Raw genomic sequence first — 27,661 nt, 5'->3', positions numbered from 1 at the left:
GAAGGTGTTCAGACGGTCCATGAACAGGGATGGGGTTTGTCTCTCGGAGTCCGGCGTATTGGAGCCCACAACCGATATTTGACAACGTCATTTTCCTCTCATTCTAAGTCTCTTGCGTCTTGATTCGGTGATGGAAGGCATAAAGCAGGTGTTTGGTGCTGTGCCTCAGCAAGCTGAAATGAAAGCAAGGGGCCAAACGGACATCCGCGGGGAAATGCCCACGCCGGTCGCTCGCTAGCGGCTTACATAACCGAAGATCTTCCGCCGCCCAGCCCAAATCACCTGCATCGTGCATCTCAATTGCACTCATATACCCATCTCGCTGTCGCCACTATGCCGGAACAGCGCGTCGCAAAGCGCAAGACGCACACCAAGTCGCGAAAAGGATGCTTCCAATGCAAGCAGCGACATACTAAAGTAGGTGTTCACCTTCGATCCAGCTTCCGTCTTCACCAGCCAATCACCGTGTGCTGTGCGATTATCTGTACCTACCCGGCAAATAGTGCTCGAGTGCTATGAGCATCCGAAGCTATGGCTCTTCTGCAGTGATCTGTGTCGTCGCTTACCATGTCGTACAGTGCAATGAAGCGCGCCCGCGCTGTGGGAACTGTGTTCGCCTGGATATCCATTGCCATTTCCCTGCAATACCGGATAGCTACTCGACCTCCCCACAACACAGTCCAGGCGTGTCCTCACCCTTTGTGGATACAAATCATGCTGAAAGTCCCGAAGCAAGTCCCGCCAGTTCCGAGCTACCACTCGCAGACCTCCGTCTGCTGCATCATTGGACAAAGGCGTGCGCCAAGTCCTTGCATCCAAATCCCGCCACTAGAAGTGTCGTCTGGCAGGTAAGACTGGTCTACTTCGATAGACCATGTGGAATCGTTGAACTGACCGTGTCGCTCTGCAGAACGAGTTCATTGAACTAGGCTTCGACTATCCTTTCCTTCTTCGTGGTTTTCTCGCCCTTTCGGCAGTCCATCAAGCATCCTTGCTTCCGCCAAACGAGCGGCAAAGCCTTTTGCTCCAGGCAGATTCCCACATCAGTCGAGCCTTGGACACTTACCGAAAGAATTTGGAGACGCCGAACGTTGAGCTGGCAATTCCAATGTTCATGCTGTCTTCGATAATCTTGACTTACAACTTCGGTTCGGCGCAACTTGAACGCCCCGAAGATCCCATTCGCGCTCTCCACCACTGCTTCATGTTATTGCAAGGCATCAAGGTTGTGGTGATACCTCACTGGGACCAAATCAAAGACAGCTCGGTATTTGCTCATATGACAGATATGGCGTCTCCTGAAGCGCTGGATGCGTTGGACACGCTCGCAAGGGAGGAGAACCCTCAAGAGATCCTTCGACTCAAGGAACTTACGGAACTCCTACTAGACAGTCAGGACAAAGAGGCCTGCGCTACAGCTATCGACGCACTTAACGCGACCTGGCTCCGGTTCCGGCACATATCACCCGATCGCGACGAGTACTCCCTTCTCTTTCTTTGGCCTGCAAGGTTGGAGACTCATTTCTTCGATCTCCTCGCAGCTCACAACCCTGTGACATGCATCATCACAACCCATTTTGCAGCGATGCTGGCCCAATGTCGTCCGGTATGGTGGGTGGTCAAGTGGCCCCAATGGCTTCTTGCTGCCTGCGAACAATTGCTAGCAGCGACACCAGATCTCCTAAAATGGCTCGACTGGCCGCAACAGATCATTCATGCTCAAGCCGGGAGCGCGACGACCACTCCGACAGCCTCGTGAGGGTCTGAGTTACACCGAGTTGTATCCATTTTGGTGTCGCAGCCAATAACTCGTTATATCCTATCGCGGGGAGTGAACCTGACCGGGTGTCCTTGTGCTCTGGCAAACCACCTCTTGGCGCTTCCTTAAGTCGTGTCGTGGGTTGTTTTGGCGAAGTCTTGTCGCAATGATCACTAATATGGGACCAAATAAATGGCGAAGCTTGCGAAGGCTGTGCAATTCGCACAATCTCAACGAGGCACTGCAGTTGTTGATACGCCGTATTGGACGGGGTGCTGCACGATTTAACCCCCCCAAATCGTCCCACTAGTGCGGCAGAAGCCATACGGCCGATACGGGTCCCGCAAAAAAACGTCTCGGCTCGGCTAGCGCTCTTGGCAGCGTATTTCGCGTCACGTATTCCGTACAGCAAGAACGCGAACGCATCCTTAGCTTGACGGGTTGACGCAGGAGCGATACGCAATCATTGTTAAAACGTTCGAGAAGCCCACTTCGAGAATGGTCACACCTGCATTCGAGAACGCATTACCTGCGTTCGTCTTCAACTCAACTCAACATGTCCGACACCGAACCATACCGCCCCGCGCTTGACGACCCAACCGCCTACGTTCTATACCGATACATCCCAAACCAGATAGCGGCAATCATCTTCGTCGTCGCATTCGGTCTTACCACCTTTTTGCACATCTTCCAGTTCATCAGGAGAAAGACGTGGTACTTCGCACCACTAGTGATTGGAGGTCTATGTAAGATTGCATAGCCATCCTTCCCGATGGTGTTGCTGACATAATGCAGTCGAGGTTATAGGTTACATCGGACGCTACCTCTCACACGATGATATCTGGGCACTCGGTCCCTTCATTATGCAGTCGCTGCTCATCCTACTTGCCCCAGCACTATTCGCAGCCTCCATCTATATCATACTGGGTCGGATAATCCTCTTAGTCGACGGAGAGCGCTACTCGTTGATTAGCCACAAGTGGCTTACGAAGACGTTCGTAGCAGGAGACGTGTTCAGCTTTATGTTGCAATCCGCAGGTACGTTACCACTTTAACGCAGCTTCCAGGACTATGGCTAAATATCAGTATAGGTGGTGGCATCCAAGCCATGGGCACGCTAGACTCCCTGCATACCGGTGAAAAGATCATCATCGGTGGTCTCTTCGTCCAACTACTCTTCTTCGGCTTCTTCATCGTCGTCTCCGCGGTTTTCCACTACCGTGTCTCCAGAGACCTTCCCCTGAAGAGGCGCTACAGCCCCTTCTCGTGCTTCAAGTCTCGACAATCCCATGAGGTCGTACAAACCTGGACCACGGTATCCCGAGCCAGTCTTGACGAACTACCCTGGAAGCGCCACCTCTTCAACCTATACTTCGCAAGCGCGCTCATCATGGTTCGAAGCATCTTCCGTGTCGTGGAATACCTCGGAGGAAACGCAGGATATCTCCTCAGTCACGAAGTGTACCTGTACATCTTCGATGCTCTGCTGATGTTCTTTGTCATGGTTGCCTTCAACTGGACCCATCCAAGTCAGGTCACGGACGCACACCAGAAGAGACTGCGAAGCGGTTCGCCCATGGAGCTGCAACATTCTCGCGATGTGTCAACGGGCGCGGATGAAGAGCAGATGATGGGACATCGGGAGGCTAAGAATGGTGTAAGAACTGGTGGCAGGAGGGGTTCAAGGAGCCATGGCAGGGCTGAATCGAGACATTCAAGCAGGCATGCTTCTGGGCGTTGAGACAGCAGGGGTGGATCTATTGACTATGACACCAAGAGGAGGACTTCATCCGCATTTAACGACTAGAGCATAGGAACTGGTGACGTTCCCGCAAGAAGTAAGCGACAAGCTGTGCGCCAGTACTTCTCCTACGGAAAGGGGCGCGGAATACCGAGGGTTTCCAAAGAGGAAGCTCGAGCGAGATGCATCGGTAGCAAGTAGCAAGTAGCATGTGCAAGGCGATGACGTCATTTCAGTTTTGGAACAAGAATTTCCGACTTCACTAGGAAGTTATATCCGATTAGATAGCATCAGTCCGTAGGAACAAGTCACCTCAGAGGAATGAGAGGAGCATCCGTAATTTCATCTACATGCTTAATGCAATGCACTCGATGATTGCTTCCACCCCTTCATATTGGTATTTGTTTCCTCATCGCATTCCAGAGAAAGGGTATGTTTCCGCTATGACCGTAATTGTACCCCGACTCAACTCTGGAATGGGGTCCGTAGAACTCCATGACTCCAGTCCCTTTTTTTTTCCAACACGTCCCAGCCCTTCTACTCAGGACGGTGGTGGAGGCCGACCACCGGACTTTGTGATTACTGATAGCCAGCTAGAAAGCGAAATTGCTACCCACGCAATTACAATACAGGATCCAGAAAAGTTCCGAGAGCTGAAATGCGATTCGTGGTGGTGGATTTTTGGAGCAGCTCGGTGGACCTCCGAGGTGTGTCCGCCTTCGCGCCGATAGAAGACCAACTTCACGAGGAGCGAGAAAAAGGTTCTGTCGCTGAACGGAAAACTTTTGCGCGACTCTGTGTTCACAACTGTGGTTGTGGATGGCCCATTTGCGAAGCCAAACGGTCAGCCAACCTCTGCAGATAAATTGCTATCCGTGGGTCCCGACAGTTGGCATGTCGACCGGCGTACTCCTTCAGCTCTCGTAATTCAGTCTGTAGCATGTGTACTTCCGCCTTCAGTATGCGGTTACTGCGCTCTGAGTCTCGCGCTCTCTCAACTAGCGCTTCCTGCTCCATTTTCTGCTTGCTTCGACATTTGCTGGCGGCTTTGCGGTTCTTTTCGAGATATATAGCTCGCGCTGAGCCTGGCTCGGCGTACTCGGATCGACGCCTCTTCTTGGACGGTGTTTCTGTTGTTGTTGTTGGGGATGTCTCTTCATCCTTAGGGTACAAACTGTCGTGTCGTCCTTTGGCGTCGTCGTCGTTGTCGCCTTCGTAGAATTGGGACGCATCGGCGGGATCGAACTGCGTTTGCGACGGGGAAATAGTCGGAGTAGGGATCGAGTTTGCTGACTGATTGGAAGGAGTAAATGCTGAGCCGCCCTGGGCGCCGAAAAAGGTGTTCGCAGTCGGTGCTGCGTTTAAGTTAACGTTTGCGCCCAAAACAAACGCCTGCGAGTTCGTGGATTGAGACATGGGCGGCGGAAAATTGCCCATATACTGGTATCCTGCGTATTGTGGGAATAATGGACTTGTGGGCGATGTGTGCGTAAAAGATCCATAACTACCGGGCGCTGGTGTTTCTTCTGGCTGCCCTTGATTCGGATGGTACACTGGGTACCCTGGCTGCCCTGGTATCATTGGAGAGTTGTCGTCCGACATGTAAGAATGATGTTGGTTAGAAGGTATGAGAACTAAGCTCATTGTTAACGGTATTTGCCTGTGAGGATATGTGGTTTGAGGTAACTCGCTACCACGCTTTGCCAGATTTCGTGCCGATTGTGTGTGCAATGGACCCTTTTGGAAACGACACAATGAATTGGTGAATAACGGGGATATCTGAATAGACTAGAAGTGGTGAAGCTGGACGTGTTGAGAGTGTGATGATGCAGGTGGTCTGTTTGTCATGGGAAGTGAAGAATCAAACGTCGATCCATGGTAGGCGCCATTCGCAACCGTGGAAAGCAGGACCATGGCCAACTTATCTTCAAGCGAGAGAATCCTGGCCGGCGCGCTGAATCGAACGCGTGGTACGGGTACGCAATGGCACAGAGTGCTGTAGTTTGTCGAAAAGGCTATGACGGCGCGGGAAACATGCCCGGGGAGGATCCACGCGACATGATTGAGTGAGATGCTGGCCGGCGGCGTATACCGCGACCAACTATGAGGCAAGCACTTCGCATGCCGCTGCAGGAACAGGCGCATTGCCGCAAGCTGCGCAGCAGCTGTCAACGCGCTCTGATAGCTTACCAATGCTGGTCTGTCGGATGAGGGCAGTCGCGACGAGGTGAGGCTGAGGGAACGGCACGCTGGTGGTGCGGCGGCGGGGGGAAGCCGAGCCATCGGCATGATCTCGGTGAACCTGTTCACGGGCGCTCATTCTTAACCAGCGGTAGTGGTGTCCATGGATCCCTCGATCAGGTACGGGTGGGCCTTCTGCGCTAGTGGTCTCGGAGCCCTGGAGGACCTTCGACGTTGCACGACGTGCCGTCGCTAACGCCAGTCGCTAACCTTGGAATCACGCTACCGCTGGCCTTCGTCACCCGCAACCCTCTGTCTGGTATTTTGCCTCAGACTCGGCTCCAAAAATAGTGGGTGGCAGGTGCTCTGAGACTCCATTTCGTCTATATCTAAAAATCGTGAACCCACTCGTCCAATCGTTCTTCCGTCCCCGGATCTGCTCAATCGCAAGCTCGCTTCTTTTGCACCTCAAGGCGCCTACCACTCACTATGAGCATTGGCGCCGACTCAGACCCAGGTAAAGATGCCGACTTGAACAGACAGCTTTTCCGTGGAATTGGATACGTGCCATATCGGCACTTTAGCTCTCGGCGATGCTCTGATCTAAGCGTATTGAGTTGTACTCTTCGTCGCCATGTTCGACGTCATTCTCAAGGGTGGACCGATCGACGATCTGTTCCGATATCCGATGACACTTCTCATAGGCTGTTGGGGGCTGATTGCAAGCATCATGCCAGTATAAGAGAAGATCGCGTCGCATATGCAGAATGTCAACTCGCATTCCTGCAGTCTGTCTCCGCCGCCTCCGATACCATGTCAGCCCTAAAGCCAAGAAATGGGCAAGGCTGGTGAGTAATCCACTCTTCCGGGACGGCTCGATAGCTAGGAACACCAGTGATGAGTTCCTGGTCTATCCGATATACGCAACTATGCTGTCCTTGAAGGAGCGGTTTCTCCCAAAAGTCGCTGAATTTAGTTTTTGTAGTGGCGGGCCGTCATCTCGAATCGATAAAGAAGCGATTCGAGTTCCCAACGGGTCCACGGGTACACCAAGCTAGCCCTTCCTCCGCATCGCGTCCCGCAGCACCAACAATCTGCGGAGTAAATAGCGGTTATCGAGAGCGACCATCGTGAGGCTGCAGCCGAAGATGCCGGTGGATCCAGGTATGCCGAACCTGCGAGATTACTCCAGTCGACGTCGGGTAGAGTCTTCTGAAGCATTCACCAGACGTAATAGAGAGTCTTGTAGCCCTCTCAGGGTTGACCCTGAAACCAGAAGCGGCATTGACAATGTGGCACACTCTCAGCCGAATGGAAGCCGCTCGCGGTCTGGAGGCATCGCCGAAACTACACAACTTGGGACAGTGCCAGCAGTGTATACTTCGATCTTGGTTGGTTATTTGATGAAACTGTATATATCGCCGGTATTGCTTCACGATATGCACAGGCATCATAGGCCTCTGCAAGCAACATGTCGCACCGCTTTCTCAACCTGCTCACACACCGGCTATACATGCAAATAGCTCTAACCTCTCTTTACAGTACAGTCCACGTATGTGTGTACTTCTAGTCTACATCACTGCGCGAACTTGCCGATATGCCGCTCGGCGTAAAGAGTAATCCTGTATCTAACTTCCCGCTGTCAACATACCACCTGCATGATCTACTTTACGCTTTGCATCAATGTGTCCGTTCAACCGGATAACGTATTTTGAGCTATCCATTGTTCCCGTCTTGTCCATTATTCCCGTCGCCCAGATCTATCGTTCCGATGCCCCATCCGAGAAGCGGATCCCGCTTCCGAAGTACGCCTAGATCCAGCCGTGCCAGTCTAGACCAACGGCAGGGTACTGATGTTCCGTCCAGTCTTTGGTAGTCTTAAACTCACGCTAGAAATCCCATGCTTCGAATCGGACTTTGGAATCGTATATCTCCCCGGATGGCAGTGGATGACCTCAGCATGGAAGCTCATGGAGACTGTGTAGTGCTGTATACGTGGCTTGCTTGATTTCTTCCGTCGACGCCCAGCTACGATGATTACCTGAGACTACGTATCATATCACGCCATATTTCTTCGAGAGACGGTCTCGTCATCGTTGTCGTAAGTCGAATCAAACCCACGTCGGGATAAAACCCCCAGATTTTACGCAACCTACCTAGGTGGGTACAAATCATCGGACCACCGAACTCACAGGACAACTCTCCGATCCGATCTCGGAACTGTCCAGCGAGAGAACTACAGCCAAACTACGCATCAGGGCTCAAGTACAATCTGCGGTTCAACAGGCGTCATACCTCCAGACATCTAAGCGACCGTTTGCGGGTAAACTTTCCCGGCCACCCTCCCGGTTCGCCAGCGGCCGAGTAGACCCACGAATCTCCGCACTTGCAACCCACCCAACTACCGCCAAACATGGTAGTTGAAACGACCCTGGCGCAGGCGCGTACCTAGGTACTACAAATATACCAGCTTCGACATACGTCCAGAACCTACGAGTCCAAAAAGTGCAACATAAACCGCCAGAATGCGCGTCATCGTCTTTGGTGCATCGGGTGTCCAAGGGCGTCATCAAGTCCACGCCCTCGCCCGAGCAGGCCACTCCGTCGTCGCCGTGAGCCGCAACCCGAAACCCGTTCTGGTAGACGGAAAGGACGTGGAGACGTTTGCCGCAGACTTTACCGACCATGATGCCATCGCAAGAGTACTCCAAGGCGCGGATAGGGTCTTTCTCAACCTCCCGAGTACGTCGTTCAACCAATCCGAGCCTATCATTGCGGCAGCCAAGTACATCGGGGAAGCCGCAAAGAAGGCCAACGTTCCGTTGATTCTGTTCAACACGAGTATGCCGGTGCCGAAGGAATCTCAAGACATCGTAGCCCAGGAAGATCGGAGGGAGATGAGGAGGTTACTGCGGGAGTCTGTACCGACCATTAGCATTGAGCCCGTGGTTTATCTCGACAATATCCTCGAAGGCTGGGCTCTACCTCCGATCCGCGACCGCAACACCGTTGTCTACTGCCACAAGCCCGACCTGCGCGTGTCGTGGATCTGCCACCACGATGTCGCGCAGATCATGATGGCCGCTATGCAGCATCCTGAGCTTGCTGGCCGCGACATCCCTATCGGCGGTGCTGAAACCGTTGTTCTTTCTCAACTAACTGAGAAGCTATCGAGAGCCTGGGACAAGCAGCTGGGTTATGAGAACCAGACTGTTGCAGACTTTTGCGATAAGATTGGCAAGGCGATGCAGGGGCGTGGTCTGGATACGGACACGATTGTTAGTCAGATGTTTAAGGCGTATACGTATTACAATGAGGCGGAAGATGAGCCGTTTAATGTGGATATGAAGCCTGTGGTGGACGAACTAGGAGTCAAGCTGACGCCGATTGAGGAGTGGGCTAAGAGGAGGAGTCCGTGGGATGATAAGGGCTACTATTAGATGCGGAACACAACGAAATTAGACGACGATAGTCTGTCCTATTTTCAATTCACCTGAAATTCTGACATTTTTTGAAACAAGCGACACATCGACACGGTATCGACTGACAACCCCCAAACTCCACCCAATTCGCCCGTTTCCCAATCCATAACAACCATTCCCCCTCACATCCCCCCCACCGGCGCACCCCCCATCATCCCCCCCTCCATCCCATCCTGCGGCATCCCGTATTTCCCAATCCCCTTCCCCCTCCGCCTCTGCACCTCCATCGCCACCTCATTCGCCTGCCTAAGCATATCCTCACTACTCCCCTTCCCCGGCACGAAAACCAACCCCAGATCCGGCGCCGGGTTTCCCGTCCCCACAAAGTTCCCCTCTGCGTCTTTGGCGTAGTGCGCGTTGTAGTAGGAGCGCTTCATTTGCCGGATTATGATGGATTGGGATATTTTGCCTTGTTTGCGTGAGAAGGGGTTGTAGTTGTGGAGGGAGAAGGCGAGGGTGCGGGTTATCATGGGGACGGGGATTGTTTCGTCTGGGTCGCCTGTGGAGAGGGTGGAGAGGGCGTGGGCGACGGTTGTGTAGGTTGGTGGGGAGTCTAATGTGGGAGGGTAGGTTGGTGGGGTTTCCACGGATAAGGAGGCTGGGGCGTAGTAGTCGTTTGTTTTGGGGGTTGTTTCTGTCATGTTTGTTGTTGATGATGTCGTTGTTGGTGTTGGTTGTAGTAGAGTAATCGTGGTGTCGTGTATTGCGTATTCTGTGTTTTCTTGGAAAGTGTTTGCGGCTTATAGATGCAGATAAGACGTGTCTGACAGCTATAACAACACCCCCAAGCAATAGCGTCCTCGCTTGGTTATATATCCGGCCATCAACACACTCACCTTATTCCCACGATCTTCCTCACTGCCTCCAACTAACCACAACTAACCACCTCACATGGCTGAGCAACCGAATACGAGGTGCTACCTACATAGCCTCCCCGCCAGGGCTGCTCTGTGGCTAGCTTCCAGCTCGGCACGAGCTTGACACCACACGATTAGAACTCCAACCCAGTCGCATAACCCGGATAAATGACCGAGACACGCAGCAGAATCACCAAACAGGTAAACCATCCTGCGACTCAGCCTATCGCAGTGCCTCGGTGGCGAGTGCGCAAAGGCGGGGTGTCCAAAATCCGCCTAGCGTAAGGACCCTTTGTGCAGATCAGATGATGTCATTTTGGAAAACTCGACGGAGCCATTGTGGCTTTGGGTGCTTGTATCGCGTAGCTTTATGCTTATCTTGTGTTGAACAAGGCTGAGGTGACTTAGTTCATCACGTGTAGTTTGTAATTGCCATATGATCATCCCCCGGAATATAAAGATAGAATTAAGATGTCGATCTCGAAATCCGGGGTTATCGCGGCGATGATCAGACAACAAGGACCGAACGAAGAGTCATTTCAGTAGTTTGGAATAGAGTGCGACCGGTGAGAGGAGGTCGCGGAGTTGGGCGTCTGTGATGTTCGTCCTTCGTTGCAATCGAGAAGACAGTTGTAGTTGACACGATGATGCACATGTAGATGATGTCTTTAGTTTGATCGTAATTCATTTCATATACTCATAGCATCGCTAGTATTCTGCGATGACCTAGACACTTCAAGCTTATACACCAGCATGCTTCTTCATCTTCCACGTGCTCAGTGCACATACTCCTCCTCATCAACATCCTTCCCACCCTTCTCAAGCATATGCTCCGGAAGCGGACTAGTAAACGGCTTCCTCGACTCCCTCACAATAGCCGGAATACTCGTACCCTCCGTAAACATCATCTCCAGCTCCTCCAGACTGCGGCCCATAGTCTCCGGGTACCCGAAGTAAACAACCGGCAAGATAATAGCAGAGATAATAAGGAAAACAAGATAATACTGCCACCCAATAGTCTCAATAGCAACCGGCGTAACCATATTAACAACGAAATTCCACAGCCAGTGATTAGCCGTAGAAATACCCGCCATGGGCACGCGCAGCCTCGTCGGCGCAACTTCCGTGCAGTACAAAAAGTTGGCGCCGAGGAACCCAATCGGGATGAAGAAGTTGAAGAGGAAGACAAAGAGCGCGCTGGCGATCTGGGCCGATTGGTTTGTCTTGGGGAAGCTGGATGCGACGGCGAGGGCTAACATGCAGGATGCCATGCCTGCGCCGCTGAACATGAAGAGCTTGCGGCGCCCGAAGCGGTCGATGGTGAAGAAGGCGACGAAGCAGGAGAGGAACTTCCAGGTTAGCGCGCCGCCGGAGAGGATGCGCGAGGTTTCGCTGTCGAGGCCGAGACCTTGTTGGAAGATGATCTGGGGATCTGTATTAGAAATGGGTTGCATAGTCAGGGGGAAGTGGACTTACGGTTGAGTAGGTGGAAATGAGGTTGCTACCGCACATTTGCTGCAGGAACTGGAGGAAGATGCAGAGGGAGAAGCGGTAGAATAGCTTGTCCTTGCCCATGGTGAAGATATCGCTCATCTTCGCTGCGCTGCGGCCAGTTTCCTCGAGCGCGAGTTCGATGCCGCTGATCTCAGCTGTGATTTCGGGGTCGTGCAGATCCAAGCCCTTGAAGCTGGATAGACTGAGACGAGCCTCCTCAACGCGTCCCTTGTTGACTAGCCAGCGAGGTGATTCAGGGATGCTGAATACAGCGGCCATGGGGACAAGGGAGATGACAGTGGGAATGGCGAGCGGGATACGCCATTGCAGAGGCAGGTTATCCTGTTCAAAGAATCCAAGGTTGATCCATGCTTCGAGGAGGTAGCCGAGGGAGATAAAGCAACCGTCGAGCACAACGTGCTTACCACGGTTGGCAGACGATGAGCATTCGGATTGCCAGACTGGGACGGTAGCGCTGAGAGCTCCGACTCCCCATCCTAGGATGAAGCGACCGACGACGAATTGCGCGAGCTGGAAGCTAGTGCATTGTAGGATCTCGCCGACGAGAGTCAGGAATGCGGCACCGAAGATGAGCTTTCGTCGTCCGAGGATGTCGCCGATCCAGGAGCAAGACAGAGCACCGAAGAGAGCGCCAATGGTGAAGGTAGCGACGACGGCACCTTGCTTGGTCGAGTTGCTGCTCTTCTCCGCGCCGGTAGCATCGATGGTGTCGATTTCCGGGAAGTGGTCGTTCCAGTCACGGAGAGATAACAGACCACCCACACCAGACTGGTTGTATCCAAACAGCACAAAAGCTGGCAGAACGACGAGCAACAGCTGTGCCGTCTGCAGAGTCTTTCCGGTGAGTCCCATGGTGAAGAATGACGAAAGGAGGAAGATTCAGAGGGGAGAGGAGGGGACTACAGAAGGAGACGGGATGGACAGCAGCTCAGTACTTGTACTCCAGAAGCGCACCCCACAATATCCTGCAATGTGGGCACACTACCATGGAGACAAACTCCAGTCAATGCATTATTGAGCGGCCTTAGTGCTCCGCCTTTGGGGGGGTAAACACCCTGACCCGGAGATACAGGTATAGCCAGCCAGCGAGCTGCACCGGATGCCTCGATTTAGCACCGACCCCATACACCGCAACACTAGCAGGTAACCCTCCACAAACGGCCTCGACTTTGTTGACCGGTCTGCAGTCCGTGCTTGCGGGAATTGACTCGCAGCATGACCACAAAGCAGGGCGCGACTGCGTCCGCGGCCATAGTTCGGCGTCGCTCGCCTCAAAGCGAGCGGCTGGGGAGGGAAAAATCCTTACGCCCTTGTCGCAGCGCTATCATGACGGTTGAGGCTTCATGTGGGCCGAATTTGTACTGAGGCTCTGCGGCAGGATTTAAGCTTTTCCAAGAAGACGTTAGGTGCTTAAAAACCTTGATACGCGTGCGGCGCGATTGGTTCGCATTACGGCCTCGGTAGTTGTTCTATCTCCACCCTCGCCGTGCGCGCTCCGTAACTTCGGAAGATGGCACGCTGCTCGGGCGAGAGACGCAATTTGCTCAAGGTGCGTGGGTAGTGCGTCGGCCCAGATTTGATGATGAAACGACAGGCGGTTAACCAGGGAATCTGCCTGATTGCTCCACACCCGTGGGGTCGGCTAGAAGACAGCAAGATTCCGCCGGTAAGTTTGAAAGTATGTACCTGCGCATGCGGCGAGATAAGACTTTGCGCGAGACGATAGTGTAGCTTGTTATTGCTTGGCCAGACCTCAGTCGACGTCTGACCTGCTGATGGCTTTGCATGACTGCTCAAACTCTAGTACTGCTTGGTGCTCTTGCTAACTCTCATAAGCTGTGAAAGCCCATCAACGGATTCGGCTCTCTGTGTCCCCGTCTCGGTGTTCGCACTCGAGCTCGTTCCTTCAGGCTCTGCCCCACTTCGTCCCTCCGATAGTTCCGAGTCAGCGTCTGGGGTTTGACCAGCGTCCGACCTGCCATGTCGGTCTTTGACAGCTTCGGCTGTCTGCTCGGATGTCGCTCGTCCGATCTCCGCCAGATTGGTCGGTATGATGCCATACTCGAAGCGATCGATGACAGCTCGCTCCACTGCGATTCGCGGTTCCTCCACACTAGCTTTGTAATCCTTCAACAGCGCAACAGCCCTCTCGTCGCCCTTCAAGACACACCTGTGGATCAACGTCTCCCACGTCTTCCTTCTAGGCTTCAAGGGGCCCTTTTTGCCAGTTGTCGCGCCCGTTGACCGCATCTCCTCATAGTAGAGCAGAGCATCTTCTAGGTCACCCGATTCTAGGCACACCAGGATCAGACGATCATACGTAATGCGGTCAGGTTTGAGACCCAGCTTGACCATCTCGTTCGCAAAGAACATGGCAAGCTCCTTGCGGGCGGATCTATGGCAGCCTTGGAACAGGATATTAAACGTTTCTGTGCTCGGGCCAGCATGAGATACCGTATGCAGGGCTTTGTAAATCTCAATGCCTTCTTCCAGGCGCTTGTTTGCGATGCTGGCTTTGATGCATGCGTTGACGGCAGCGGTGGGAACTTTGCGGCCAGAGGTCTCAAAGTCTTGCAGATATCTGAAGGCTTGCATGGGTCTGCTGTCATCGTTGTGATTTTTGGCGGACAGATACCAGTAGAGAGGATCACAGGTCCCAGCGTTGACCTTCAAGTTCGAATCCACCATGATGAGGATGATAGACAGAGCTGCGTGGAGGTCGTTGGCCTTGAGGTATGTGGATATGAGCAGTTCATAGTGTTGCGTGGTGAACGTTGTACCTCGTTCGGTCAGGACGCGAAAGACATCGGTAGCGAGCTGGATGTCTCCGTGTCGTGAGGCGAGAGTGAGTACGTGCAGGCAGGCGCCGGTGCCAGGCTTCAGGTAGCCGGGCTGAACTTGCGCAATCCATACAAGGCTCGTTTCAGCGTACTTCACGGAGTTAGCAGGTTCCCTTGGAATGCACATAGGACATAGTCCCACTTACAAGCTGCTTGTGCGCCGCGGCATCTAGCAACGCTCCCCAGAGAGCGATACTGAGCTGGACTGTACCTGTTCCGCTACTCTTGCTCTGCACGCCCTCCTTGAGACTGAGCACGTAGAATGCTTCCTCGACTTCGCCAAACTCCAGCAGCATCCATATAGCCTTGTCAAACAGCCAGCTCTCCACGCGTGCTTTGTTCCTGACCATCTCCTCCATCAACTCGAGTGCGTGTTCGAAATGTCGCTCGCGTAGCATCCCGGCTATGATGAAGTTGCGCGCACGGTCCGATGGCATGAACCATCGCGACTTCATGTATTCGAGGATGTCGGTGCGGAGGAGGTAATCCGGGTGCACTGCGAGCACCTCAAGCACGCATTCACAGCCCCGCGCATCCAGCAAGATTCTTGGCTTCCCAGTCAGAGATCCATCGGTCTCGTCCCAGAAGCCCATCTCTTCCAGTACTTTGCGGACTTTCCCCGCCGTGCCATTGACAGAGTCGACGAAGCTGTGTAACACGGCCGTGTACATCTCCCTGTTCGGCAGCTCGCCTCTGTCTTTGATCAACACCCTGCAGATGTTCATGACTTCGTCGAAGTTGCCCTTGGCGCCCTCGGCCCGCACATGTTCGTATAGGATGTAGGTCGGGAGCTGGGCGAGCGGAGGTCTATCGCGTGAAGTGTGCGAAGGGAAGGCGCGAGGCTTTTCTGCAAAAGACCGGAAGCCGTTCAGGGCAGCCCCGGGCTGCGAGAAGAAAGTGTCGTTCGCTGCCGAGGGTGCGCTGGAGCGATTGTAGGTACGCAGTTGGCGGCCGCAGTGGGCTATGGCATCTTTTCGCGATGCATTGCGCTGTAGCAGGCTAGCTCCTCCTCTTCCAGCAAACGGTGTCGTTCCAGCATTCGACGGAAACCCCGGACACAGGCATCGCCACAGGCCGTCGTTCACGAAAGGGCGGGGTGGCATTGGCGTGGGTGATGTGCACTGCCAAAGTTTCAATGCGCGCAGCGTAACATGTTGGGTCCGTGCGCGCGCGTCGGTTCGAAATGTCCACTTGCGACTTGTGCATCACCATGAGCGAAACATGGGTAAGAGCTTAGTTTGTAATTATATTCACGTATGCACTTTCCAGATGCTTTTCCTATCCCGTGCCAAGCCGCAAAAAGGGTATATGCGCCCAAATACCAACACGTCTCATGCAAAGCCCATGCCCCTTCCGTACCGTATTATATCGAAGAAGCGTCAGGCGTAGCGTTTCTTCCCATCCTAAATACCTATAATCCGTCGTAATCCGCACCAACACGTGCTCACCTCCTCACCACTTGCTCTGAAAGAAGTTCCAGTACCTGCAGCTGTCAGTCATTGTTCCTGTAGGAATAGAAGCATCACATACCTTTGGCGATATTACTTCCTGGTTTACCAAGTGCTTGCTCATGATCTTGACAACCTCCATTTGCTCCTCGTAGGTGAGTCCGGTGATGGCTGCCTCAATCACTCCACCGACTGTGGTGTGGTGCACAGCGATGAAGCTCGAGTAGTAAAAGAAGGCGATGGAGCCCATGATGAACTGGCAGTCCATGCGGTCAGTCATTCCACCGTGACCGGGGATAGAGTCGCCAAAGTCCTTGATCTTGAAGGTACGCTTCAGGCCAGAAGCGAAGAAGCCACCGAAGGGCGCGATAAGAGACGCGAAGGTTCCGAGCATGATGACGTGGAATTGCACTGGCATAATGTTGAATGTTCGCGGGATGGGGAGACCCTCGGGAAGGAAGGGAACGGTATAGTCGCGCGCGATGAAGACCGGGTTTGGCCTGCATTCGAGGCCGGACCAGATGTTTGCGCCCAGATCGTTGACAGGGCAGATGAAGTACTTGTAGTCGCCGAGGAAGTGGACAACGAGCATACCCCAGATAACAGTGAAGAACCAGGCGCCGAGGAAGCCCTCCCATGTCTTCTTGGGCGAGATCTGGATGAGGGGTGTCCGTCCAAACGTGATACCGCAGAGGTAGGCGAAGATGTCGTTGGTAATGACCATGGAGACGGGGAGAATGAACCAGATGAATCCTTCGAAGATGTTGTTGATGACAAAGTGCGCCTGTCCAACGATGAGGAAGAGGGCCATGTGCGTCCAAGCAAACTGGGTGAATTGGAACTTGTAGTGGCCCTTCTGGAGCGAGAAGACGAAGAAGACGAAGCCTGGAGAAATTAGCACAAGTACGAACCATGGGAGTTGTGGACATACCAATAATGTACAGCATGAAGGAGATGAACCGGTGGTGGGTAGCCAGGGGCAGCAGCAGACGGTCGACCATCAGGACGTGCTTGAAGTAGTATATGACACTCTCGCCGTAGAGGAAGTACATGGCGGTGCCGAGGAAGTACCAATTCAGCGACTTGGTGAAGCGCAGGCTGCGGGCCTTGCTGGGCACATTTGCGATTGCGATGACCTCCTTAAAGGATATGACCTGGACTGCCGTGACGATGATGATGATAAAGAGATGGCCAGCGCCGAGAGCCCAGAAGAAGCCGGCAATCATGACGAGGGTCCATGTTGTGCGCGTTATGAAGTTGGCCTTCTTCTTCTCGTACTCGGTCTGGGGGGGCTGTTCGGTGGCCTGGCGCTGTCAGCTGGGGAGATGTGGGCAGAGGACTGCCAACATACGGGAGGGGCCGTCTCTTCTTTGATAGTCGGACTGCCCGGGTCGCTGTACTCGGACATGCTCTGCGAGGGTCTCCGCGCCCTGCCGTTGCTGGCGCTGCGGACCTGGTGGTTGAACTTGACGTCCTTTCTCGGGCGCGCCATGGTGAAGGAGGAGAGGGCGGTTGCGCCTGGTATCCTTGGGGGTATAGGGGCAGCCGGGGCGAGGCCGGAGGGGAAGGCGCGATGGGTGAGGGCGGGGTGGGTGAAGGAGGTGGTGTTGGCGGCAGGCTCGACTGGGCCAAGTAGTGAAATTGGCGGACAAGTAACCACGGGCAGCTTGCGTCATGGCACCGCCGCTTAGCTTAGCGACCCTGCAGCCTGCATGTGAATTTCCCTAGCACCCAAACACGCCAACGCCAACACGCCAACAACGCGTCCATGCGCCCCGCATCGCGACCGCTTTGGGACATGCTCACGCGCAGACCCGCTGGCAGATGGACCGACAATGGCTGACGACGACTTCGACGACTTTTCTGACGATGACCTCGACGACCTCCCTGCCGACGCCCTGCAGCATCTCGAGGCGAGCGCCATACGCGCGACACAGCACCAGCCCGACACGGAGCCAGAGTCCGACTACGGCCCCGATGATGGCGACGAGGTAGTCAATCTGGACGATGCGCATAGTCCGCCGCCTCTATATGCGCTGGACGAGGAGGGCTACGACAGTCACATCGATGACAACATCAACGACATTATCGAACATTGCCACTACGACCAAATGGAAGTGGAGGAGCAGCCGCGCAGGTCTCAGGCTGACCCCAATGCGCTGCTCCAACGCATCAAGAAGGTGCGACACGTCCACCTCAGTCTGTAGACGCCCCGCTGATCATCGCAGTTAGAGCAAGACAAGGCGCGCGAGAAGCGAGAAGCCGAGGAGCTGAAGGGGAAGCTGCAGACCAAGGCGGGCGAGGCCGATACCCTTCGAAGGCGCTACGATGCCGAAAACCGCAAACACGAGCGTCAGCTGGCGGACCAGCAGCAGTCGCATAGCACCGAACTGGCCAAGCTGCGGGCCGAGATGGAGAAGCTGCGGCGCGAGAAGGAGTCGGTGCAGACGGACAACATGTTCAACCAGCACGAGGCGCGAGAGTCTGTCATGGCCCGACGGCCTGGCAGGACCATGCCCTCACGACCAAAGTCAGGTGCGCAGGCAATCAGCCCAGCCGGCACACCTAAGAGGGGACAGAAGACGAGAGGCCCACTGGGCGATGGTTTTGACGACGACGACGTTGTCATGGCATCGCCTTCAAAGTACCGCGAGAGGCAGAAAACGGCGACGCCAAAGCAAGCCGGCAAGAGGAAACGGCAGGCTATCGACCAGAGCCCTATACCACTGCCTGCGCTACAGCTGAGCGAACCGCGAACTCGGCCCAGAGAGACAGAGCCAGCACCAGCCGTGGGTCCTGTCATAGACGCCGCACTGCTCGAGCACTTTCGACGCGACGACCGCCGATTCACCCTCCTGCACCGCCTGCTGTCACATCCATCATCAAATGGCACCGATCGCGTCCTCGAGGCACTTACGTCGCATGCATTTCCGTCCAAGCCATCCAAGAAACTATCTTCAATAGTGTATGATGCCCTGGCGAAGATCAATACATCCGATGTGCACGAGCTAGCAGTACAGATATGTCACATCTTCCTGGACCTGTGGAAGCGGTGTCAGAGCGAGAAGTACTACGCTCCGACGTCTTTGATACTCGATGCACTGCACTTCATCCTCGCATGTGAGCCGATTGAGACCGCCGTCAAAATTACCGAGCGCGTAGTACCGCTCATAATCGCTTTTGTTGATCTTGTAGCGGACCCCATTTCGAAAGCAGCAAAGGGAGGTGAGAAGGCCGTTGCCGATCTCTACTCCCCGAAGCAGCAAGAGATTGCATCTCACATCGATGTGGAAGACTGTCTTGAGTTGCTGTACCTAATCGCGAGCAGCTGCGTGTCCTCAATAGACTCCACATCAATAGCTCGTCTATGGCAAGCGATTCCTTCCAGCTTCGCCATCATGCTCCTCGTCAAAGAGCAGCCACATGCCCAAATCACGCTCATGTTGCGCATACTTGGCACATCTGCACTATCCACCTCAATAGGACCCATAACATTCGCAGATTCCGCCCAGGATAACCAAGCAAGTAACGAAGACGCCCTGGTCCATCGTCTCACCAACCTCTTCACCGAGCTGCCGAAGCCCGTCCCAGATCCTTCGGAGTCTTCCGATGAAGCTCCAGCTATCTCCGAAGCAGATCTCTGGGACCTTCGCCTGCTCGTCATCTCGGTCCTGACGCAGTTCTCTATCCCAGAATACGGCTCTAGCCGTCTGGCCCAAAACGGCCTCTGCATTGGCCGACTGATCAAGTACCTCGATCACTGCGTGACGAGTTTGTATCGACATCCCATCGCACCAACTCAAGATCGGAAGGTTGATTCCATCAATGCGACTATGAAGCTGATTTATCACGTCGCTACGACGAATGCCGATTTCGACATCAAGAGCAAGTTGGTGAATACGCTAGGTGGTCATCATGCCTATCTCGTTGCACTGACAAGGTTAGCCTTCAGCGAGGGCTTAGTGCTAGAAGCGGGAATCGAAGATGAAGTCGTCAACATGGCGCACGACATCTTAGACGAGGGGCTGAGTATGGAAGAGGGGGATGCTTTCGGCAAGGTGTTCAGCAGTGGAAGCACTGTCTAGACATGTTCAGTGTTTTCTCAAGAAGGAGATCATCAGCGCAAGCGGCTTGGGCGATGGCTCTGATTTCAACTTGCACATTTTTCCGCAAGATGACCCCGCGTCTGAGCTCAAGGACGATACCACTTTAATTCTGCGCTCATCCACAATCATGAAGAATAAGATACGGATATCAACATCTTGTATAATCACTAGTCCGGCTCGCATTGCTATGCATTGCTATGGCTTGCGATGATATTGCATCGGACGGCGTTTATAGCATACCAATCACACACACTATACAGTCACCAACCATCCACCTCTACACCCGTCCCCCAATCCACGCCAAAACCCTCTCCAAAACCTCCTCCCCACACTCATCATTCAACAACTCATGCCTCCCCCCTCCAACCACCTCAAACACCTTCTCCCCACTCCCAGTCCCTATCCCATCCACAAACCTCTCACTCCCCCTCCACTCACAATACGCATCCTCGTCCCCATGCACCACCAACGTCGCCACTGTCCACTCTGCCATCTTCGTCCTAACACTGTCTGCAACATCCACGGCCGTCGCGGCTGTTAAGAAACATATCGGTTTCTTGGAATACAGAGGATCGGACAGGTATTTCTCGATTTCAGATTGATGGCGTGTGAGGCTGGAGATGGGTACGGAGCGGCCGGGGATGGAGACTGTGGGTAGGGTGCGTGCTAAGATCCCGATGGCTAGTCGGGCGAAGGGGGGGAAGGGGCCGGGGAAGGCGGGACTGGTTAGGATTACTCCGGCGATATCTTCATCGTTGTTCACCACACTCCCCGCCGTAATTAACCCGCCCAGTGAATGCCCAAACAACACAACCGGTCTTCCCGCTCCTTGTTCAACGGCATAACGCCGTAGTGCGATATGATCCGCTACGGCTTTTCCTACGTGGACGACGGCGCGGGGAGTACCGGGGGATGTGCCGTGGCCGTGGAGGTCGAGGGCGTAGATCGTGTAGTTGGCGGCGAGGAGGTGGGTGATTAGCGTGGAGTGGGAGGTTAGGTAGCGGAGGGAGTATTCTGCGTAGCCGTGTTGGAGGATTATTGTTGCGATGGGGGGTTGGGAGGGAGTCCAGATGTGGAAGGTTGTGCCGGAGGGGAGGGTGTGGGTTTTGTGGTTTAGATTGAGGTTGAGGTCGGGTGTTGGGGTTGTGGGTATAGGTGGTTGTGAGGACTGTTGGTGGTAGAGGGACGGGACGTTCAACATCTTGAGATCAGCGAGACTGGCGATTTCAGCACATCATACCCTTCTAGAGAAATTCCTCCTCCTGGAACATCGGTTTCGGATGATTAAGAAAGCTTAGCGTTTGTGTTGAGCAAGACACCGAGGCGAACGAGTGTAGGTGTGGTCTGTACAAGGAGTTGCCATCATCGTCCTGATCTAGAAGTCACGATCATCGTGTTACGCACGATTAATAACACAAAGAATTTTGTTCCTCTTCGAACTAGAAGGGGTGCTAAGTTGAGGTAGAGTGGTTTCTCATACCTCCTGGACTGCCTACCTCACATATGGCCCACGTGGGGTGGGGCACGATAACAGCTTTGGGCTTGGTCTGCGGGGCGCGCCTGGCACCTGCTGCATCTCTACTTCATCCCCGGATGTGCACTACACCACTGCTCAATACAATCAAGTCGTCCAAATCATATGCTCGACGACGCTACCGCGATACAAGAATGCATTTCAGTTTCGTAACTGGGCCTGTCATGCACCGCATCGCATCGCCGACAATGACAAGGCGAGTGCGGCAGGGCAAGCTGTGATAGGTGTATGCGCGACCTTCGCGCATGACTGCGCAAGACCCAATGGGCAGACTGGTATAAGAGGCTGCCTTCAGCCCTCAGCCTTTCGCACTTCTCGTTGCCTTCTCACCTCAACTCGGCATCTCCATCGTTCATGAACTACATACGAATAGACCCAAGTCGCAAACCAAAAGCTCCGTCGGCACTTTCCAGGAACAAATTACATTACAGCTTCTTTTACAGCCAGTCCTTGGTTGCAGCGCCACAATGTCGTCCGATCAGCCTCTTGCTATCGAGATGACCGATTCAGTGGACACTTCTGATTTGGTACACCCTGATGTCCAGCTTTACGTCCACAAAGCGCTGCAGACGCCTGATTCAATCCGCGTTCTGGAGCTTCTACCAGGACCATCCGGCTCAGCCTTGTCCTGTCGGATACTTGAGATAGACCGCACAAATTCCGACATCGAGTTCGAAGCGATCTCGTACGTTTGGGGCAGCCCTATTCCCGCATGCTATCTACGCGATGTAAAAAGTAACAGCATGCTGCGAGTCACTGAGAGCTTGTATCTTGCGCTGAAGGCGATGCGCTACCCCGACCGGAGCCGAATCCTCTGGGCAGATGCAGTCTGCATTAACCAGTCGGATAACGATGAGAAAAGCCACCAAGTAAAGAACATGGGCTCCATCTACGCGACGGCGAGAAGGGTCATGGTGTGGCTCGGTAACGAAAGTTTCAGCGAAGCTTTCAAAGCATTGAAAGGACTTGAACAAAAATCAGATGATGGCATGTCAACTGCCAACTTCGAGCCTACCGGCCCTGTCGACAAAGTTATGATAGCTGTCACCAGAATAGTTAGGACACCATGGTTCACTAGACTATGGACCATACAAGAGTTTGTTCTCGCTAAAGATGTGCGTTTCTGCGCTGGCAACGAGCATATCAGTGACTATGTACTGGAAAAGGCCATCCAGAATCGCTCTTCCAAAGTCGTGCGGCTGGACACTGGGACATCATTTAGGCTTAAGTTTTATAACAACTTCGCCAGGGTGGAAAGTCTCTTCAATTTTCGTGTCAAGTGGCACAGCTGTTTATACCCTGGCTCACAAGGAATATCACTACACGACTGTTGTCGATGGGTACAGCGTATCTCCCCTAAGTGTACTGATGAACGGGATCGGATATATGCTCTCCTTGGACTAGTCCAAGGACCGACTAGGATCGTTCCCAACTACAGTCTCACTGTTACAGGTGTCTTTCTGGAGTTCACCTGGTCGGAAATTACAAATGGAAATACGGACATATTACGCGACGCAGATTTCTGGGGACGACTCGACTTATATCCATCATTTCTCTATCGACCAGGTTATTGCTCGGATATACTAAGAGGTAAAACGGAAGCAAGCAGAGCGGGCATGAGTCGAGTTGCCTGTGCAGAAATAATTCGACCTGCTTCCGTCCAGATTCGAGGTGTAATCGTAGACTATATCAGCGGCTGTTGGAAGCCACAACTTATGCTATCATCGGAGAGAGAAGCTCAGATACGACATAAGACAGACACAAATCAGACTTTAGAAGCCTTTCTCCAATCCGCTGTAGTCTTATCGTCGTCCGATATAGGGCCCACATCATATCGTTTTGAGGCTAACGACTCAACCGGCGCTAAAACGACAAATCTTCTGGAGGTTTTCTGTAGCATTCAAGCCTGCGCGAGGCGAATCACAGAACAGAACCCGACGAGAAACGATCTGACACCAGAAAGAATTCAAGAGCAATTTTGGCGAATGCTTACTTTGCCCAAGAATCCCTCATCACCAGCTATGCCAAAGGACTTTCGTCATCTGCCTTCAGATTACGCTTTTCATTCTCCCTACTCCTGGATATTCACTACCGTCAAAGGATACATGGGCAGAGCACCCAAGCATACCATGGTTGACGATCTAGTGGTCATCTTTGACGGGGGTCAGGTACCATTCGTGCTAAGACAGGCGCACGATAATACTGATGTGCGTTGGAAGTTAGTCGGGGAATGTTATGTGGATGGTTGGATGGACGGCAGCTACTACGGTCATGAAGTGGTGGATGATGTCGACCAATACCTCGCGGCAGCGGACGCGGAAACCGATATGGACTTCTCGTATAGGAAGAAGACATTGCTCAGCGAGTATTTCGTACTCTGCTGAGGCCGACCAAAATTGTGACCCAAGACATAGTTCGAAATGAGATTTATCCCCATATTCAACACCACTTGGCTGTCAGTCACGAACGCATATATCGTCAAGTATGAGCAAGGTTGACAGTGATGTCGCTCTCGAAGCGAGCCAATACATTCCCTTCGCACAGCGTCTATTGCAACCTGCGTTCAATCTATCCAATCAAATACTCTATCACAATGGGACTTTTGCTTCCGCGGAACACCTTGTACGTCGGTAAGGATCACGGTCCGCGGCGAAGCCCTGCATTCCCCCACTATCCGTCCCGCGTAGCCTTTTCCTTCACCCTCACATCCCACCACCCATTGAATGTGCTCATTGAACATGCAGTGCACGGCGTCGTGCATGTGCGTGTGGCTTGATTGTTTGTCATCAAGCTTGCTTTGTATGGCCTTTACCCCACGCAGTTGCCTGGGTATAAACAAACATGCCCACCCTCACTCATTCTTTACAATTCCGACCACGATCACGTCCCCGACATCGATATCAGATGATTCCCTCCAAGGACAGGAACATAGTCGCTACCAGCTCGCCTACCGGCTCTGCGGTAGATGAGCGCTATGAAGCGTTCGATGGAGCACAAGATCGCGAGCGCTTATCGTGGAAGAAGCAGGCAGTCGTCGATCTAAAGCCGTCACTACATCGCGATACGTATGGATTCACTGCGTGGATATTATAAAAATGTACTGACAGCATACAGATACATTGGAGCTCTTCTATTCAACATCTGCGCCTTCATCTTGCCAGCTCTCTATAGCACCTTGTCGAAGCTATGGGTTGCGAACATCGACTCCTCCATGGTAGTCACAACAGACACGTACACATACATCGGGGTGGTCGCAGAAGTCTTGAACGAAGGTCTTCCGCGCGCTGCTTACCTCGTCATCGGCGACAAGTCCAGTCGTGGCTTCCGTGAGCGCTTGCAGCTCACTCACACTCTCATCCTCTTCCAATCACTCCTCGGGTTTATCATGAGCATCGGTTTTGTCGCAGGCGCCTCTACTTTCGCGCAAGGCTTTGTTCCTGTCGAGGTGAGAGATGTGAGCGTCACATACATTCGCATCTCTGCGTTCTCTGCGTTTAGTTCGGCAGTGGAGTATGCGATATCAACGTCGACCCGCGCGCTGGATAAGCCGGATGTCCCACTTATTATCAGTTCTGTCAAGTTCGCTGTCAATATCATTCTCGACTTGATCATCATCTCGAAGTTTCATGTCGGAGGCATCACACCCACAGTGAACATGCAGGCTGGTATCTCACTCGCTTGCAACCTTACTTCCGCTTTTGCAGGACTGGCGTACTTTGTATACACAACGAGTGTCAATTCCAAGTCGCCGGTCCATAGCGATATATCCCACCGCGGTACAGTCCCATCGTTACCAGCTCTTGTCACACTCGCCAGGCCAGGTGCAATCTTCTTTTTGGAATCCGCTATCCGCAACGCACTATACCTTTGGTTGGTGCACGGTATCGTCGGGCTAGGCAGCGACTACGCAACTGCTTGGGGCGTCTTCTCCACCATTCGATGGGGACTCATAATGGTACCTGTCATGGCACTCGAGTCGACCACGCTGACCTTCGTGGGGCACTCATGGGGAGCGTTGCGCGCGACCATCGTGGGTATCTCACGGGCTGCAAAGCTGCAAATTACACACCGACAATTGTGGAGCGTTGTACGCTGGGCAGTTTACTCCGTCATGGTTGTCTTGATGGTGGAGATCCCACTCTGTCTCATCATGTCCTTCGCCGGTGCTGAGCCTTTCGCACGATACCTTTCAGGCTCTGAGGAGGTCTCACGTATAGCCGCACGTATGTGGCGAACCATCGATTGGTGCTATATTATGTATGGTGTGTCGACACAATTAGCTGCGATTTTGGTATCGACACGCCCAACGTGGTATCTCTACCAGTCTCTCGCATCGAACATTCTCTACGTCTTACCATGGGCGATTGCGTGTCAAGTGGTTGACCTCAATGCTGGAGATGCTTGGACATATCACAGCTTGGTGTTTGGCGGAAGTCTGGTTTTTTCGTTCTTCACAATCATCGCAGTTGATGTAATTTGGGGGTTCAGGCTGATGAAGGGAAAGATGAATGTGAACAGGGCGTAGTTGCGGAGAGAACGCGGGAGATCGTAGTCGGATAGAAGATAGATGACAAAACACTGCGATCTTAGATATTTCCACATGCATCAATGTATCTCTCTTATCAAACTTAGAGCGCCATCAGCCTCCTCTTATATTCGTTCTCCATCAATTATTGTTCAGCCCTTCCACACTGCCGGATTTGGCTCCTTATACAGGCTCAAATCGTTCGGCGTCGGGAACCAGATACTTGGGTCATCCTCAGCGTACGCATTCGGGAACCTAACCATCGGCCCTGGACTTCCATTGCCGCCTTCCACAATCTCCACGTGCGCACAATTTACAAACCATTGACTCTGACCAAGAGTCATAGACGGCATGAAGTGCTCGATGCGCAAAAGGTATTGGCCCGAGGGCGTGGCAGCGGGAATCGTGAAGTTGATGGACAGTGTGTCCATAGTCGACCACGTCGTCTTGTCCGCCGGCCCTGCGTATGCGATCTTGAAGAAATCTCCCTTTCCGTCATATTCCATCAGACTCTTTGTTCCATCCGGCAGCTTAGAAAGAAACACCTGTCCAGGCCCTTCGTGGAAGATGTATCCTTGGACATCACCTTCGTAGTAGGGCCCAGACACCATGAGTCCAACCTCGCTTCCAGCTACGATTGTCGCTGTCTCTATAGTATCGGCGTTGTGGACAGGAAAGGAGCCGCGGCCGCATGTGACGTTTGAGTTTTCGGGCCCGTAGATGGGAAAGGTCTTGAGCCAGAGGTCATCGTAGGTACCGGCGTTGCCGGAGACGTCGCGGACGTATTGGAACTCTCGAGAGATGGTGTTGTTCACTATGAGGCGGTTGAATACATCTAAAAAGTTCATTAGCAACTAGTTCTGAGGATAAAGATGGAAGTACAAACAATGGGCGCTAGCCTGCTGCGCAAGGGCCGTTGCTAGCCATGGAAGGACGACGGACTTCATGACTGCTGCTGCTTTCCGATTAATAACTTTGCTGAAACTTAGCCATCGCAGCCTGTCTTATACGACCTCTCGCTCCGAGCCCGACCATCACCGATCCTACTTTGACGAAGGCTCTGCTGGAAGCACAGCGCTCGAGATGAGAGTCCTCATGACCATGCTAATACATGCGCAAATCCTCCTTGCTGATGGTGCAGCTGCCTGGTGCCAATGGCATCGGTTCGGTTGCTGCCGATAGTACGTAGTCCCGATGTGGTAGTTTTTAGATGAACTCCAGATTGCCGGATGGGCTATATCGACCCAAGCCCAAGCGGGGTAGGCGGCATCTTTAGAGTGCGCACATAGTGGCTATGGGTGGTACAATTCGTACTGGACATGTTTCAGTCCGGGTAACGAGGTGCAGCGTGCCGGGTAGAACTAGATCGGATGTGCTCCCCTGGGTTCAGGTGAAAGCATCGGCGGCAGCCATGCCGTTGAGCGCAAAGCTTGTTTGAACTGCGCGAAGGGTATCTTCGTAGCGATACGATGACTTGATACCATGCTTCATAAAGTTTGTCAAGGTCATGGTTAGAGGCTGTAGGCGGAAAAAGCACTCTGGAAACAACGCGTCGCGTACGCGTGACAGCAATGCACAAAGACGTGGCGCTAGATTGTAATTCGCGTCCACGGGTAGGAAATTTCGATACTGCTGAAAGAATTGGCAAGATCACGGCTGCACCAGCGCGTGTA

General features: G+C 53.3%; 11 protein-coding genes across 11 annotated transcripts; 5 read left to right on the top strand and 6 right to left on the bottom strand.

The window, feature by feature from the left end:
- Positions 1–333: 333 nt before the first annotated feature.
- Positions 334–1,759, top strand: J4E79_009267 (uncharacterized protein; the record flags this gene model as incomplete). Its single annotated transcript, XM_049358117.1, has 3 exons — positions 334–417; positions 579–848; positions 911–1,759. 3 exons carry the CDS (start codon positions 334–336, stop codon positions 1,757–1,759), a joined length of 1,203 nt encoding a protein of 400 aa, XP_049207333.1.
- A 2,542-nt stretch (positions 1,760–4,301) lies between these two features.
- On the bottom strand, positions 4,302–4,916 carry J4E79_009266 (uncharacterized protein; the record flags this gene model as incomplete). The annotated part of the gene is made up of 1 exon (XM_049358116.1): positions 4,302–4,916. The coding sequence occupies one exon, from the start codon at positions 4,914–4,916 to the stop codon at positions 4,302–4,304; it is 615 nt and encodes a 204-aa protein (XP_049207332.1).
- Positions 4,917–8,206: 3,290 nt separating this feature from the next.
- J4E79_009265 (uncharacterized protein) lies at positions 8,207–9,121 on the top strand (the record flags this gene model as incomplete). Its single annotated transcript, XM_049358115.1, has 1 exon — positions 8,207–9,121. The coding sequence occupies one exon, from the start codon at positions 8,207–8,209 to the stop codon at positions 9,119–9,121; it is 915 nt and encodes a 304-aa protein (XP_049207331.1).
- A 276-nt stretch (positions 9,122–9,397) lies between these two features.
- J4E79_009264 (uncharacterized protein) lies at positions 9,398–9,804 on the bottom strand (the record flags this gene model as incomplete). The annotated part of the gene is made up of 2 exons (XM_049358114.1): positions 9,398–9,405; positions 9,426–9,804. 2 exons carry the CDS (start codon positions 9,802–9,804, stop codon positions 9,398–9,400), a joined length of 387 nt encoding a protein of 128 aa, XP_049207330.1.
- Positions 9,805–10,796: 992 nt separating this feature from the next.
- Positions 10,797–12,387, bottom strand: J4E79_009263 (uncharacterized protein; the record flags this gene model as incomplete). The annotated part of the gene is made up of 2 exons (XM_049358113.1): positions 10,797–11,444; positions 11,497–12,387. 2 exons carry the CDS (start codon positions 12,385–12,387, stop codon positions 10,797–10,799), a joined length of 1,539 nt encoding a protein of 512 aa, XP_049207329.1.
- Positions 12,388–13,335: 948 nt separating this feature from the next.
- Positions 13,336–15,478, bottom strand: J4E79_009262 (uncharacterized protein; the record flags this gene model as incomplete). Its single annotated transcript, XM_049358112.1, has 2 exons — positions 13,336–14,466; positions 14,522–15,478. The coding sequence occupies 2 exons, from the start codon at positions 15,476–15,478 to the stop codon at positions 13,336–13,338; spliced, it is 2,088 nt and encodes a 695-aa protein (XP_049207328.1).
- A 349-nt stretch (positions 15,479–15,827) lies between these two features.
- J4E79_009261 (uncharacterized protein) lies at positions 15,828–17,315 on the bottom strand (the record flags this gene model as incomplete). Its single annotated transcript, XM_049358111.1, has 4 exons — positions 15,828–15,839; positions 15,906–16,708; positions 16,755–17,127; positions 17,175–17,315. The coding sequence occupies 4 exons, from the start codon at positions 17,313–17,315 to the stop codon at positions 15,828–15,830; spliced, it is 1,329 nt and encodes a 442-aa protein (XP_049207327.1).
- A 343-nt stretch (positions 17,316–17,658) lies between these two features.
- J4E79_009260 (uncharacterized protein) lies at positions 17,659–19,908 on the top strand (the record flags this gene model as incomplete). The annotated part of the gene is made up of 2 exons (XM_049358110.1): positions 17,659–18,003; positions 18,052–19,908. The coding sequence occupies 2 exons, from the start codon at positions 17,659–17,661 to the stop codon at positions 19,906–19,908; spliced, it is 2,202 nt and encodes a 733-aa protein (XP_049207326.1).
- A 2,022-nt stretch (positions 19,909–21,930) lies between these two features.
- On the top strand, positions 21,931–22,685 carry J4E79_009259 (uncharacterized protein; the record flags this gene model as incomplete). The annotated part of the gene is made up of 2 exons (XM_049358109.1): positions 21,931–22,609; positions 22,639–22,685. 2 exons carry the CDS (start codon positions 21,931–21,933, stop codon positions 22,683–22,685), a joined length of 726 nt encoding a protein of 241 aa, XP_049207325.1.
- A 1,619-nt stretch (positions 22,686–24,304) lies between these two features.
- Positions 24,305–25,988, top strand: J4E79_009258 (uncharacterized protein; the record flags this gene model as incomplete). The annotated part of the gene is made up of 2 exons (XM_049358108.1): positions 24,305–24,528; positions 24,578–25,988. The coding sequence occupies 2 exons, from the start codon at positions 24,305–24,307 to the stop codon at positions 25,986–25,988; spliced, it is 1,635 nt and encodes a 544-aa protein (XP_049207324.1).
- A 152-nt stretch (positions 25,989–26,140) lies between these two features.
- J4E79_009257 (uncharacterized protein) lies at positions 26,141–26,836 on the bottom strand (the record flags this gene model as incomplete). The annotated part of the gene is made up of 1 exon (XM_049358107.1): positions 26,141–26,836. The coding sequence occupies one exon, from the start codon at positions 26,834–26,836 to the stop codon at positions 26,141–26,143; it is 696 nt and encodes a 231-aa protein (XP_049207323.1).
- Between the last annotated feature and the right edge of the window lie 825 nt (positions 26,837–27,661).

The sequence above is a fragment of the Alternaria viburni genome, assembly GCF_023758015.1.
Source record: "Alternaria viburni strain BMP 2772 chromosome Unknown scaffold_24, whole genome shotgun sequence".
In the NCBI taxonomy this organism is placed as follows: Eukaryota; Fungi; Ascomycota; class Dothideomycetes; order Pleosporales; family Pleosporaceae; genus Alternaria; species Alternaria viburni.
Note: the sequence above shows the minus strand (reverse complement) of the source record. Positions and strands in the feature narration are given on the sequence as shown.